Here is a 16,683-nt window from a genome sequence, read left to right on the forward strand (position 1 = left end):
CTCCTCCACCACCTCCTCCCAACCCCTAGCAGCGGAACTGCCATTCATCGTCGTTTCGAGCAGAGTAGCAGCAGTAGCAGCAGCAGCAGCAGCAGCAGCAGCAGCAGCAGCAGTAGCAGTAGCAGCCCTTTGCGCCGACCTTATCTGCCATTCTGTGCTGGTGCCCTTTTTCCGGGCTCGTTATGACCTTCAGATATGGTAGTCAGGCCCTGATTCATCTGCAGCGACAGATTCTCGCTTGGTGACGTTTATCTCTCATTCCTCATTGTTCTGCTCTGTTCAGGAGGCAAGTAGGATAGTTTGAATCACCATAGAAATCTTTGTATTGGTACAGTGCAATTTGATCGACAATGAATGCTGCGGCGTTTCTTCACGCTACTCATCGTCGAGAAAATTCTCACTTGTTTCTTCAAGAGCTAGAAAAGTTTTGCAATAGGATGAAGAAGATTGAAACTAGTTTATAAAGTATTGAAAAAAGTATATTGATTTTTATTTGATAAAAATAAAAATACTCATTTTTATTTTCTTCGATTCTAATATTGTTTTTCATGTACTATATTTTTCTTTTCATAATAATTATATCATTATCTGTCTCAGATTAACAGTTGAGTTGGAATTTGATACAGGCAGAAATTCTTGTGTTACAATTATATTGTGTATAATGTAAAGTTATGCAGCTGTCCTATAATATATCCTATACAATCCAGTTTTATACCATCCTTTTTGTTCTGTGAATCCTATAAAGGCTTTTTCCACAGACATTTCTACAGAGAGATTTTTGAGCCGTGTTACCCCATTCTAAGTGTGTGGTAGACTAATATTTCTAATAAATAAAAGTTTTGTTTTGTCATGAAAATTAGAAACTAAGGATTGAGTAATAAAATATTATATTTTTCAACAGAATATTCGTTCAATTAATCAAAAACTGGATAACAAGACTGAAAAATAACCCTGTAGTTGCGCAATTCCATGAATCCTATTGATTTTTTTGACTGGCCCGTGATTGCTAATGATTGGCTAACACTCTTCAACTCGTGCCTCCTCAATACTCGTTTGCTTTTCATATCTGTTCCAAAATAATAATAAATCAAATCACCATGACCATAAGTTTTCTATCGACTTCCACAAAACAGAATAGATTCATTCCCTTAGGAAATTGGCTCCAAGCTAGGTTCAAAATTTCCATACAACTTCAGTATCGCTCTCAATATACGTAGACTTGAAACTGAATTTACATTCAAATTGGAATGATACGCCTAGTACGGTTTCATTATTATTTATTCAAATGTTTGTCTGATGTCTTGGAGCTGTGCAATCAAGTGTAGTGTGAGCACTGAGCAAGTAGCATTCGCGAGATACGCTGTAAATTCAACTGCTATTCGTACGCTCCTGAAGTTCATTATCAGATGGCATCTGACGAAGGAGAGAACGAGAGAGAACTCTCTGCAGGGCAAAGCTAAACTTTATTGTCTGTTTCCCCTGCTACTTTCGATTCTCATTTTCTTATTTTTCTTCCTGTCTTCTGCTTCTTTCTGTTGTAGTTCTTTGCTCTCCCTGTTCCTTGTTCGCAATTAAGAACCAGAAACAGTTGACTCGATCTCCACCAAACACGGTTGCCAACTTACCGATTCCTCTTGAATTATTTTGCACTTTATTTTCTCTACCTCTCTCACCTTATCTTGCTCTCGCTTCTACTGTCGGTCATACAATAGCTTTTCATACCTGTTATGACACTAATCTTTCCACCTCTCTAGTCAATTGCTCAGTTGTACAAAATGTTCTTTATGAAGTCTAAATATCATCTAAGTTCTCGTTCGCCACAGTATAACTTATTTTCTGACGGCCATTAAAGAGGTTGTCGGTTGGTTATCATTGCCTGAGCAGTGCTAGTTATGAGTTATAACTCATTGTAATGGTTTTCTAATTAGTTGAAAGTTAGAAGTGCTTTCTTTCGCGATCAATTCCAGAATATCCTGATTTATTTCAATGTAATATTTTCATTCGTCTTGTTTCAACTTTTTGGCTTGTATCACATTAGGCCACAAGTCTCGGCCAACAGTGTGTTGTCATCATCGTTGCCATTTTTAATGTTCAGACACCAGTGAAACACCAGAATTTATTGTTGGCCGAGTGAGAGGCCAACCAGTGTTGGACTGGAATTTATCCAGTCATATGGGCTTGCAAGATAATATTGGAATTTTGAAAAAAATTGTAATAATGTACCGTTATTTTGTCCAAGTCTTTCGAGTATATTTATTCATTTATACATTGTTACATACAATATCATTTTCAACTATGAATGATTGGGAAAGGATCAACAGGCTTAAAGCCCAAAAACTGTTCCTTTCCCAAATTTAGATAGAAATAGAGTAATATATATAATATAGAGTAATGAGCTCAATAAGAACTAATGCCCCGCGACTGGCTGATCGAGACTAGTGACTCATGTCATACTAGCCTGAATTCAATTATTATCATTGAACTTCGGAATCATATTTCATAATTATAATAATTAAATATTTTATTGAATAATAATAGAAAATATTACGTTTTCCAGTTCAAGAGAACATATCAAGTATTTAATTCAATCAATCCCACTTACTTTCAAATCTCGTGCTCATATTACAAACAAGTTGAAATAAAACTAAATTAATGTGAAGCATATATCATTGATCAATATAGTTTTTGAAAACGGTGTATGGGAATTGCAGTAGTTGAATGAATTTGCTTGTTATAGCGTAGGAACGAGAATCATGATTGAGCTGGAAGATTGTGTTGTTCATAGAATCATAGTTATTATAAGCAGTAGCCACAATCTGAAGTTGGTGACTTCTTGCAGGTGGCAAGGACCACGATAGTGGGTTTAGTGTTGTTGGAAGGGAAGTGACAAGTTATGACCTTGGTTGACGGCCTGGCCTGGACAAGGGGTGTCTGCAGTTGGCCACTGGAGATTGTCTCGAACAAAGCGAGAAATCCCTTCTTCCTCAGCCTGGAATCCAGTGCCTTCTCCAGGGTAAACAGCATTCATTCGCATGCACTTAATGGTGCCTGGAGTTTAACTGATAACAACTTGGTATTGTTTAGCTTAAATAAGGTGCCTCACTAACCCACCCACCCCACTCCCACACTCCACACAGCTGCTCAACGACTAAACAACAACTTTTGTTGCAAACTGTCTCCAACTCGCTTGCGATTTCCCATTTGCCCAGCTTCTTGGTGCGATTCCTCTCCAGTCTTACTATCTGTTCGTGTTGACTGAATCGTAAAATTCAACCCGATATTCCATATGCCTGTCTGTATTCAACCTATTCACAAGTTATTGCATCCAGCAACAAATGCCTGAAGCATTGCATACTACTAAAGAGTAGCTTGCATTACAGTACTGTACATTGAAGTTTCAACTCTACGAACAGTAACTATAATTGAAACTTAGAAGAAGTAAGAAACACTGATAGAAACAAGTAAGAAGAAACACTTAGTAAGAAGTAAGAAACACTGCAGATTATTTGGTAATTTTGTACTTTGTCAATAGATTGTGCTGGATCCAGGAGTTCAGGGTATGAACAAGTAATTTTCTTCAATTTGTAATTATTAACATCCAGGATATTTTAAGTCGTAATTATCTCATGCTAGCCCATAAAGGCTAAATTCAATTGTTTTAAATCAAGGCGATCAATGATAAATAATAATCCTCTACTCCAATTTTTTCATAATTTTTTTCGCGTAAATTTTCTCGTGAGTCAGTCCTGGATTTTTTCAATAATTGATCACTATTAGTCCCATTAATTCTTCAATTAGGATAATTTTTGTAATAATACTTCAATCTTCTACTTGTAAAGTAGAATTGTCTATTATTTTTATTCTACTAAATATGTAAGAACATGGTAATTCATTCTTTCAACAGGCGTAGAGTGAATCTTCAATTCAAAAGCTATATTTTTCACAAATAGCACATGCATCAAAATTGAAGTGATTTCACTCTCTCTTCAAATATTTGTTTAGGCTTCTTAGGATGAGAGACAAGTAGAAAGAAAGGACATTCTTATTCTCTTATTTGGCACAAGTTGCTAGTAGGAAGCTTCTTGGATTATAATAGGCAAACGTGCCGTTTTAATTATGATTGTGACAACATGAGGACAGTTGGCTGCAAGAGGCGGATGAGCCATCTAGGAACCGAGTGAGAGAGATGCCCTTGCTCTCAGGCCCTTACAAAGGAGGTAAGCACTTCCTGCCTGGAGTAATTGCCTACAAGGCACCGTGTCGCGATGCCTGCAAAATCTACGCTCCTTTTCTGCAGCTCACTTTATCTTTTTAGTCTTTCTCTCCTCTTTCCACCTCTTCATTTCTGTCTTGGTGCACTGTGAATATTCTCTCGAACGCCTTTTTCACTCTTGGCCTGTTTCTGCATTATCCTTCCAACCAATATTTTCAGCCTTCCCCACTTTTCAGTCCTCCCAAATCAAGCTATTATCAAATTCTATATCCACTTCTAATTTTTGTTCTCCCTACAGCTTCTGCTTCTATAATTTCCAATTCTATAGCACGCAGACAAGGTTGTTATAACTTATTCATAACGTCGTTAGAAGCCTACTGCGTTTCAGCTTGTCCAGCTTGTCTTCTACAACGCTGTTGCATTCTCAAACGAAAACATTGTGTGACATTGATCTTTATGTAATGTATCTTTGAATAAAAAATGATAATTTTCATTATAATCTCCAATCATTCCCGATGTTGATTTCCCACATCTTCACACTTTTATACAATCGAACACAAATAGATGTTATAATTTGAACAGAGATTGATTGACTCTCGGAGACCATTTCTGTTTCACTCTTTCTTGATACGAAATCAAAATATTCATGGATTTTAAAATGTTAGGATTGGAATCGTGTTCATGTGAAGGTCTACCTACATCCAATTTGAACAAAAATACGAAAGAAGGGAAGATTCTGTAGAAATTTAAAATAAAGCAAATCTGCTAGATGCAGTTGCAGTCGTTGAACCTTCAACCCCTATTTTATTATGGGACCGACAAGTGAGCGAGACAGCGACTAGTGTGTGTGTGTGTCGTCGTAGTTGTGAAGACTGATAAGGAGTTGCGATGATGCTGCGGTTAGGAGGGCCGTCATCATGATTGGGGGAGCGAAATCGATCTCGTCTCGATTAATTACTCGAAAATTGTGTGTATAATTAAAACTAGATTAAACCAACAATATCTCTCCTCTCGTCTATCTGACGACTCGCTCTTCCTCCCTTCTTTAACTTTTCCCTGTTGGTCGCCACCATCAACGTGCTGTAGAGAGAGTGTGTGAGAGAGAGAGCGATAGAGAGCGTGAGTGGACAGGTCGCAGTAGACCAGCAACCCTTTCGCTCTCCCTTCCAGACAGGCTTCGACTCTCGTTCACTCGCCCTCCAGAAAGAACAAAGCCTCGATTATTTTACGTACAAAACAGGTTTTGTCTCTTCAAACTTCATTAACAGATATGAACTTTTGAGCCGCGCCAACGAACGATCGTTCCGCAAACTTTCTGCTCTCTGTAAGACGCTCGGCGCTCTCCTACTTGATATCAATTTTTCATACTTCATTGTTGTTGGACCAGCGGCGAAGCGCAGCCAAAGCCAACAACTAACCTGCCTGCCTTTCACAGCCTTTCAAAACATTAACCGACCAAAATCAGCGTCATCCCTTCTCGACAAACTCCTCAACTCATACTGAACCTCATCAATTATTATCACTTCTCATTGGATTCATTTCCGGCCCTCTCAAATTGTCACACTTCTCAGCTCAACTCTCAACATCACCCCACAAACTTTCAAGAGTGAAAAAGGAATGAGCTTATTCGTTTAAAGATTTCATTTTTCATCGTCACTGTAAAAATAAGTGGACTATTCACTCTCACTTGAACACTGTTTACGGATGAACCGTGGTTAAAGATGAAAGCAGGACCTCTCAGGTTACATTAGTATAATATAATTAGTTTTTTTTAATGACTCAGTCATAGATAAAACAGAACGGGTTCACAGTATCAACGATGTAGCCTACCTAGGAATGAGAAAGCTTATGTACGTCAATGAGTTCTTGGGTGATGCTTTTAATAACATATAATAGTAATTTAGCATAATTTTTCATACACTGATTAGTAAATCAGATAGATAGATAGAAAGAGAGAGAGAGATTAGAGACTAATGGAAATCATTATATTACATAATATTAGACTACTTATTCTCTATTATTCAATACATTCATTACTAGTAATGACTAAAAAAATTACTAGTAAAAATAAAAATTTACTATATAAACTAGTAAAACTGTAGAAACTAGTAAAAAATTTACTAGTAATGACTAAAATCATTAAATTGATGAAACTATTTATTTTTTTAATAAAACTTGAACCTTTGTAAAGGTTGAAAGAATTGGTCAATAAGTATCAATCGTCTTCTACCACACACTACTATGGTGCCAATTTATGATTTTTCAACTCGATTTTTTAAATAAAAATTTGTAAACGATTTTGATCCTTATGTATCAACATATATCAGAGAGGTCTCAGACAGTTTAGGATTAATCAATTTTTTATTTCCACATTTTCCAGTAAATTGTGCATTGTGCATAATGATAGTTCACTATTTTTATGAGTTTTCTGAGTTAATATAATGTAATTATCACTTTGTAGTCGCCTCATAGATGGGTGAATCATTCCTCCATGATTCGTCATTCTACATACAATATTATATGTTAAGAAATGTTGGAATTTCATATCCAAAAACTAAATTTTCATCTAATTTTAGCAGTATGAAACTTGGATCTTTCAATATTCATAAATAATCTGCAACAATGAGTCGTTAATCTATCATGTTTTACTTTAATCTCGCAATCCGAGTTCTTGAAACCCGCAGAAACTTACCGCACAATTCAAATTTACGACATCTTAAGTTGGATCACAATATATACGAAATAGGCTTGAGATAACTGTTTTGAATGTGCAAATGAGGACTGCCGTCATTATTCGTGTATAGCTGTTTGACAGTTCCAAGCTTAATGGTGAACAAAGCATCTTTGTGTTTGCAATTTCCTAGCAAGAGCCGTGTTCCGTCGCTTACTGCATATTAATAATGTCCCAGACGATTCTAATCTATTGCCTTGTGTTGCCTTTCTGATGACGAGAAGCGGGGAGTGGATGTGGATGGGGAATTTATCTCGGGAACGGGTTTTCTTCGGAGTACAAAGAGGATTATCCCCGGGGATAGAGGGTATGTGTAGTTGTCATGATTGCACCATTATCTTCTCCATGGTCGTTGCGCAGTATATTGACAAGTGGCAAACTGGTTTGCACGGGGAGTGAACCTGAGTCCAGACATGCAATAAACGCGCGCGATCTCGCAACTTATCGCGATACTCTTCCTTCACTCGCTCTCCTGCTGCGGCTCTATCTTTTCCTTTTTCGTTCTGAGCGAATACACGCTCCATTAGGCAGCATTTGAACAAGCCTGTACAGAAAATAGAGAAAATTTCACAGTCCGAACGTTTTTCCGCTGGGCTTGTTGCCTCATTCGACCCCTGCTGAGTCTGCCTAGCCCAGCACACACAACGTTTCTGTCTCTGCAAGCTGTCATTCAGTTGGGTGTATGTCTTGTAACAACCGTAAAAATACAATCATATTTCCGTTTGCGGATTGTCCAGACCTTTTTAAACACAGAAAAATATTAAGGATCTAACCCCTATTTATGCATCTCCTACATTTGATCACATCCAATATTATACAAACGTTTTTTAACAATCTAATCTAATTGATTTCATTCCCTCTTAACTGGCGTTTGTGATTGTGATATCAAACAGATCAAGTGAAGGAGTGTGTTATCATAAGTGTTTAAATGATTGTTGGTATTTCACTTTATAAAAGACTCATTTTTGAAATTTCATGACTTTCAATGTATTCTGTAGCAAATGCGGTGCATAGTGTGAGTGTGAGGGTGCCGTCCCTAATCAGTTGGGATGTTTTAGTTTGTGCCATTATTATGACTGTTCTGTCTTATATTTTGTGTATGTAGAAATCATAGAATATAAATGAGCATGATAAATTGATCAGAGACATGGGATGGGTTTCATCCCATTCTGGATCAATTCTTATAGTCTGAACTCAATACTTGTGTTCGATATGAATGCCAAGGTATGTCTGGCTCGGGGAGCTCCACCTTTTCAGAAGGTTGATGATGATCCTAAGAATACGTGCAGTCTGCAGTTATGCTGTGTTTAATTACTGGTCTGTAGCCTGGTGGTGTTTATCTAGTGAAAAGCGATGCAAGGAAGAGAGGGTGACGAGTGAAACGGAAAGAAAGTTTTCTAGATTTGAAGAACAAACTGGAGGGAAAAGTGCGCTCAGCCCTATGAATTTAATCAGGGTCACAACATGGCCGCGTTTAGTTGTGCTCAGGACAGAACTATTCATTCATCTACTACTATTACCACCCCCAACTACACACTCGTTATTCAGCTGAGTCTTCTTAACGCTCGACTTATCTTCCCGGCTCATCCCCCTCAACCCCTCCTCCCTGCTCACTCCTTTCCAGGAACCGACGAGAAAACTTCCAAACTGCAATATTTGAATCCCATTAATCCATTTGTAACGGTCCTAGATTGCTGTATCATCAAACTAGCTACCCTGAAATTAATTAACCACTGACAAAGTCTTTCCCATTAAAGAAAGTTGTCCTCTCTTGGTTTACTTAGAAACTTTCAAATTGAGAAATTAGTATTACTTCAAAGCACTATAGTTCATCTACATCAACAGTATCATCACCCCTTGTTGATATTTCACTGCCACAGCGAAATCGAGTGCCATGTCACAAGTACCTAATTATAATTGGTTAGACATCCCACATCTAACAATGTTTTACACAATTTTGTAGAAGTCTTTGAATTCAAATCAATCTGTTTGGTTAGCCTCTAGAAACTATTGAAAATCCTTATCCTCATGTGACCTACAGGTCAGTCATTCTTAAGGTGCGTACAGATTTACGCGCCGCGAACATGAGCAATTCACTTTTAATCAGCTGATGCCAAGCTTTTTATATCTGTATCTTACCGATTCTGTAAAAATACAGATAGAATCAGCTGATTCAAAATGAATTGCTTATGTTCGCGGCGCGTATATCTGTACGCACCTATACATATTCACTGGGGTCTTAGAAAAAATATAGCATGTAAATCATTTTCTTAAATCCGCCTTCAACTCTTTGAATTTGTCGAAAAAGTTGTCTGATCTCCGACAGAATGGCTGGCAGAACACTTTTCTTGTAGTTTCCAGGAACCTCCAACATTTAATAAACATGATAAATATTGTATGATTGAAGTTTTTATTACTATATTCAATTTTTTCGACGTACGGTATCGATCTATTTCTAGGCTTGTACTGCAAACAACAGATTTTTGTTATTTTGATAAATGGTATTTGATGTTTATCAAATCAGTCTTGATTTTGATCTTTTATCCCTGATCGCTATCAATTTGAAAAGTACGTATCAAGTATGCTAAGTAAATTTTCATTAAAGCTGCGTTTACACCAAAGTTATTAACGAATGTTAATAACTTAATCCTTATAGATTCTATTAGATTGAACTGAACTTGACAAACACATATTATGTTCATCATAACGTATGTTCAATCTAAAGCCGTGTCCACACTGAAAAGATGTTCGACATACATGTTTGGCAAACATTTTTGTTGAGGAATTCAGGGACAAACATTTTTAGAAGTTTGGACAATCATTGTTTGTCAAACAAAAAATTACTGTTTTTCCAAACATTTCCACTTTTGGCAGCTGTAAAACATAAAACCTGTTCTTCCCACTTCAAATACTTTGGTGATGCGTCCACACTGGCCACGGGCAAACATTGTTTCTCTAACATAATAAAATTTGCCCAAACTTTTTCCACAAACATGTTTGTCGAACATTTGTTCAGTGTGGACATGGCTTAATAGAATCTATAAGGATCAAGTTATTAACATTTTGTTAATAGTTGTGGTGTAAACGCAGCTTAAAAAGCATAGTTTTAAAATTCAATCCAAAATCTTTCCTTTTAAGACATAGTTACTAAGTGAAACCTATAGGACTTGGTTTTTGCGACACAACAGAAAAGAGGAAGAAAAGTTGTTCGGAAATAGTGCTCAGGTAGGTGAGAAGGATCAAGCAGAACTGGCTATAGCTTACATGCACCCAACAAATCGTTGTTCATTGCACTACCATTGATGTAGGCCTAAGCGTGTTTTGGTGGGCTATCTGACAAAGGTGTTGATACGCTTACGCTGTGCTTATTACGCCTGTATGCTTCGTAACCGCTATCAAATCCCATTTAACGTTTCAATACCCTTTTGCTAGCTAATTATGTCATACTCGTAGAATAATTATGATACGCAATACCCAAATTAACTACGCATTTATATCGATGTGCTGTATGGCAAATTATTGGATCGAGACTAAGCAATGTAAAATTTATCAACGAAAATTATCATTTTGCAATGTGTTTAATTCATTATCAAATATATGATTGAAATTTGAAAACCGATATCGATATTATCATTAGTATAAAGAGAGCATATATGATTTTCATATTTTATCCTTATTCCATGTCATGGAAGTATGAAGTATGAATTAAATTTACAATTTACAAGCTTTATCTCCAAAGAATCCAATAGAAACTTTCTCATTGAATGTGGAAACAAACCGAAATCATCTTCAGATAATACATTTGATAAAATCTTTAATCATTAATTCTTGGTCTCTGTGTGATTTTTCATGAGACTATTGGCATAAATGCGTTAGGATTTCGCATTCAACGTTAATTGATTTGTGCACTAGGCTTGAAAATCAGATCAATCAGAGTCGTGCTCATTAATTAAGCATGCCATATTGCACATACAGGTTACACAAACACTATATTCATTCATAGGACACAACAATAATAAGCAGATATGAATTATTTATTAGTCGCAGAACCATACCTATTTGAATAGTGCAATTTTAAAACTAGACTACATTTCAATGTGAGATTGAATTACAGTAATATATTATAATGAAAGTCTCTCTCTCCAATTTTCTTTTTAATAATGCTTCTATGTAATTCTCAAGCAACTGATTGGTTCAATCAGCTAAAATGTGTAATTTCAATTGTTGTGTTGTGCAGATTCCATTTACTTACAATTATCCACATTCATTTCATTTCATATCCAATCCATGGTTTCGATTTGTCGATTCTGATTTTTTAATTGAAGAAAAAAGTATTGGCATAGAGAAACAATAGCCTGAGTTATGTTACGCTATTGGTATTCGTTACTTTAAAAGCAAGCATCATGGCTGCTTCTATGCTTATACATTGTCCGGACTGAAGGAGGTTTAGTGGTAGAGGGGACTTGATAGTCCTAACTCCGCCAAATGAAGGATTTTCTCATTTCATTTCAAGGAGAAAAAGTATTCTTTGTCTTCTCCATCATAGTTCATTCAAGTTCATCATCCTTATCAAAAGTGAATTACCCATTGAAATATAAGTAGATTGCTAGGGGTTAAATGCCTTGTAAAAAAAGTATGAATTTTTTTGTAAATTGTGTTTGTTTTCGTTATTATAAAAAAGTGTTTTTTCTTTGTAAGATTCAATTTTATACTTCGTATTGAAAAAGTCTATGCTAGATTCTGAAAAATATTGAAGTATAATACCGAAAACTAAAAATATTAATATTTTAGAATATTTCGCTCATAAAAAAGAATATCTCTTAGGTTATTTTGAATTTAAGGAGAAATAATAACTGATGAAATAAATCCTCATTTCAATTTTCCATGTTATAAGTGTGATAACAATTCGTAGTGCAGGGTTTGTGGAATGACGTAAATTCATCTAAATTATGTAGACGTTTATAATTTTCGAAACATTGTGCTGTGCAAAAATTAGATATTTTCGAATGTTTATTTCGAGCCGCTGTCAGCATTTGGAAATTATCCAAATAATTTCGGGTGTTTGAAACGTGTGTTTTTCTTTGTTCTTGGAAATATTACAATTTCTTCGGTTCAGTTAATTTTGAAACGAAATGTGTGGAGAACTATCCTGACATTTCTCAGAGGAAGTCATTAACTGCTACATGTAACTCAACAGCAGCAGTTCTCAAGCAAAATCTTCGAATATAAAGTTTGCTTTTGTTAGTTATTTACAGTACTATTCTCAAAAGTCATCATGGAAAACTTTATGAGAAGTGACATTTTTATCAGAAATAGACAAATGATGGACTGGAAATCAGTATTTAATATTTTGATAAATAACCATCAGGTCTCGCTTTGATGTGATTTTTAAAATATGGAATTCAATATTGAAGAGGTATGAAAATATAAAATTGATGATTACAAATGTGATAAAACATTGGACATATATATGTTCCACTTTAAAGTATTGAAGATGATTGTTATTTATGTGGGAGCTTGACATCATTATGGGAATTCAATAAATATTCTATTCAACCTACCCTGCAGTACCTTCATATTTTGAAAATCATTGAGAACTTGATAATAATTATGATTAATTGACAAGTACTAAGAACAGCGACAGGTTAATAATCAACTTTCATGATAACTCAATTCTATTTTCTCAAATTAATATTTATTATTGCTGTATCATTCCCAATCACAGAAACTGTTATTTCATTAACTGATGATAATAGGAGAATTCATGACGAAAAAAAATTATTTCCGGAAACAATAATATTTTTGACAAGTACAACAAAAACGATGTTCAGTAATTCACAAGGAGGAAAAAACTAGTACCTTAGATACAGTATAAGCTATCTAATATAAGTTAACTAGTGCTTTAATTTGTACTGTATGAATGTATGTGTGTGGCACCTTTAGAGGGTAGTTTTCAAACGAGGGTGTTTCGTTTTGTTTTTTTCAGACTTTACCATCACCACCACCACTACCACAATCAGTTCTACCACCTCAACATACCACCACCACCACCACCTTCACCTTCACCACCCTCCACCCCCCCTTTGACCACCCCTCTCCACCACCCTCCGCGGCCGACACAAGTCGTCATCAGTTTGTGAGAGCGAGTTGCCGCGTCGCGACCGTCACCATGCGATAGTCCTCGATTCCAACTCATCCATCGCTTTTCTGCTTTGCTTCTGCCGCTTTCCCCAGCATCCCTCAACTGTTTCTTTCCATCTTCTATCTTCTCTTCATCACCTTTTCTCTTTCTATCCATCAGTACATACAGTCAGTGGTGTGGCCGTGATGAGATAAGCGCGGAGCCGTCAGTTCCGCCGCCGATCCCCGCCACCCCTCCTCACCTCTCACTCTCTCTCACTGTCTCTGTGTCTCTCACCTCCTGACCGTCCGTCCGTCCCCGTGTCCCAGCAGCAAGCATGGCTATGGTGAACATGAACAACCTGCTCAACGGCAAGGACTCGAGGTGGCTGCAGCTGGAGGTGTGTCGCGAGTTCCAGCGCAACAAGTGTTCGCGGCCCGACACAGAGTGCAAGTTCGCTCATCCGCCCGTCAACGTCGAGGTCCAGAACGGACGCGTCACCGCCTGCTACGACAGCATCAAGGTAATTACAACGCTTCAATCATTACCAGCTAATGCTTTGCCTTTGATATGCTCGCTATGTTCAACAAGCTACTGCAGCTAACTCATCCAAACATTGATTTTTTCAATTTAACCTCTTTTGTGAACAAGTACATTATAATTGCAATCAATATAGCTACCCAAGTCATATTCAATCAATTTTGACGGTATTCTTGCATCATAAAACTCTCTCACTCTGTTATGTGGAGAAGATTACACGTATAGTAAAACAAGGTGGAATTGGAATTGCTTTTTTGCAGCGTTCTGTTGAGTGCTATTTGATCTTGATAATCGGAGAATCAAGTACTATAATCAAGAAACTAAAATGGAATACTGTCTAATTTAGAATTCCGAAGTAAATTTTGATCGGAATGAAAATTGTTATTGTATAGCAATGTACTACCTATGATTTACTTTACAGTATCAAAGTGGATCGAAGTTGATTTCTATAGTCTTGTAAGTCCTTTGTGAACGACCAATGATTTTATATCAATCTTCAAACTAGCAACTTCGAACATCCGTTTTCAGATGATCTTATCATTTCCTTCAAATGAATGCTAAGTATTGAACATTTTCCTTCCAGTTGAAAAAAATACTAACCTCAATGGAATTTAGATTCAAAACTATTCTCTTTTCAATTTTTCTCTGCTATACTCTTCTGAAGAATGAGATGTTTCTTCTATGATGCTTTCATTCATCTTGACTAGAAACATTGTAACTCGAATGTTAGCCAAAAGTCTTTTGCTGAGACGCTTGAAAATGATTCACGCGTGCAGCTTGACTAAATGCCCGTGAACTAAATATAGAAGCCTAGCTCTGGATTTCTCTGTTTTCTCATTTATCACGCCGTTTGAAGTTTTGCAATCGGCGTGCAAGATATGAGGCTGACATATTTTCGTTCCAAGCGAGCTAATGATCACTCCAAAATCTATTCTTTCCTCTGCTATTTACTTCTGAACTACTTTTTCAAACTAGAATTCCTCATATGCTTTATTAGTTCTATTATATCTTGAAAGAAAATCAGTCCATCTTGAATAATCCTCTTGTTGAATAATATCTAGATTGAACATAAACTAGAATTCACTTCAATTTGCTTACTTGCTTCAAACAGCAACTATTTTCCAATCAAAAAAGTTGATCACATCATTCACAATCACAATAATCTAAAAAAGAAGTTATAACATTAGGCTCATTCCCAAAACTGTCCATCTTCCAATTTATACCAAAGTTTCTGAAGCGTTAACTATATGCCAATATTATTCTTCATGTGTGATGAATATTCTATTGAAAATACATGAATCTTCAAGATTCTAGACCTGACTTTTCAGAATACTGGAGTTGTAATTTTACTTTACAGTTAGCACTGACAGGAGTTGAAAAATTGGGTCGATTCCCATACTTTAGACGAACCAGATTTTCTCATCTTAAAAATGTTTTTTCTCCCAAGCTATGTGAAGAAGCAAGGTGAATATTCATTGTGCAGGTTTTCAGTTTTCAATAAGGATATGTGCATAAGGGTGAGTGGGTGAGTTTAGGTGAGGGGTGGGGTAGCAGCACCAGTGGCCGGACCTTGCTGGACCGGTTGCACTCCAGACTCCGTTCATAGCTCTCCTTCGTGCTTAGTTATAGCAGTTACTCTGTCCATACTGACTACGGTGCAGTAGCATGTGAAAGCCGGTCATGACGACCACCCCCAACGCCCCAACGCCCCAACACCCCTAGTTGCGGAACTCTACGCACATTATTATTTCCAACATCAAATCTCCTCCCCCATCCTTCTTGCATAACTCAACGGTCACTAACGGATTCTGCTCTGACCGCTGGAGCTGACATCATCTCGACTTTCTCAAGTGGTCGGATATCTTCTGAATTGAGGAACTGGCAACGTTTTTTGGTGAGAATCGGATTCTGCAAACGCAGACAGGTTCTACTTCAAAATTACGAACCCCAGGTTCAGAATCTCATCAAAGATGAGATGGGATGTATTTTTGAAATTCTATGATAAGTTTATAAATTACGCTGTATTTGTAGAAACAGATTGGGATGTTCTCTTGATGGTTGGGGTGAAGCGTTGTGACCAATTTACAAATTTGTTTCACGACGTTTACAAGAATTTCTGTTGTAGAATGTATTTTTGATTGTGTTACTTATTGAGTATGCGAAATAAAATAAAAAAAAACATTTTTTGTTTGAAATTTGAAAGTGTTTATAATATGATTCATGTTGAACAATTTCTGAAGTGATAAAAATCGGTAATATCAAATGCGAGAAAGTTCGTGAATAAGTTGATGGTGATTGGTTTATTTGTGATCTGATTCATGTTTTATGAGTAGAGCATATTAATTTTCAGATATTCTTGGTAAATTATTATTTTAATAATATCATCTAAACTCATATTAAACCCATTCTTCTGCTCTACTCTCGTTATCATGATTTATTCTGCTTGATTATTTTCAAAAGGAATAATAAATAACCTCAACATCTCAAAGAAATTATCAGATCCACGAGAGCTCTTTCTCTTGTTAAATTCATTCTTTGAATATCAGCGTGTATTCTCTTAAGCAATGGTTCATTTCTCACCAGTCTACCATTCTTCCACGATTCATTTTCTAATTCAGTCTTTATCATTTGAGTGTATCTTCTTTTTTTAGTGTTTCTTTCAATTGTGAATCTGCTTTGAAATTCGATGGTGCATACCAAACCAAATTTATTAATGTTATAGGAAGAATACAGAAATTGGACACGTTTGGTTAAGAAAAGCGGCGGCCAGTCTAGATCGGTGAGATGAGCAAGGAAACAGTTGACGATGAATAATTAATAGTAGTTGGAGCCAAGGAGAGGATTATTGGTTATATTTCTTCATCTCATAATTTGTGGTTCTATTGCTCTGTTATCTATCGAAGCGAAATGCAATCGATACTGTAGATGTTAATCTAATTTCAGTAATGTAACTTTGCCGTTTTCATGAAATTTACTCGTACGTACTGGAACGATTGAGCTGATTGCTGTGAGGAGAAATGCTTTTACGCTTGCTTTGTTATTGGTTGGGGCGGGACCCCGTAGATTGCTTCTTGCTTT

The 16,683-nt window shown here is 36.4% G+C and overlaps 1 protein-coding gene across 47 annotated transcripts in view; it reads left to right on the forward strand.

Annotated features, from left to right (window-relative positions):
- LOC111044278 (muscleblind-like protein 1) overlaps positions 1 to 16,683 on the forward strand; it is a 586,938-nt gene that overhangs the window by 436,555 nt on the left and 133,700 nt on the right. For 13 of the 47 annotated variants that reach the window (XM_039424197.1, XM_039424210.1, XM_039424194.1 and 10 more), the window contains one exon: positions 12,931 to 13,588. The exons of 11 other annotated variants lie outside the window; for them this stretch is intronic. In XM_039424197.1, coding sequence (XP_039280131.1) covers positions 13,403 to 13,588 — 186 coding nt within the window. In that variant the 5' untranslated portion in view covers positions 12,931 to 13,402. Of the gene's footprint in view, positions 1 to 2,839; positions 3,014 to 12,930; positions 13,589 to 16,327; positions 16,385 to 16,683 lie in introns of all 47 variants that reach the window. 23 more of the 47 variants (XM_039424189.1, XM_039424188.1, XM_039424185.1 and 20 more) reach the window with 3 other exon arrangements.

This window comes from Nilaparvata lugens, chromosome 3 (genome assembly GCF_014356525.2).
Source record: "Nilaparvata lugens isolate BPH chromosome 3, ASM1435652v1, whole genome shotgun sequence".
Taxonomy (NCBI): domain Eukaryota; kingdom Metazoa; phylum Arthropoda; class Insecta; order Hemiptera; family Delphacidae; genus Nilaparvata; species Nilaparvata lugens.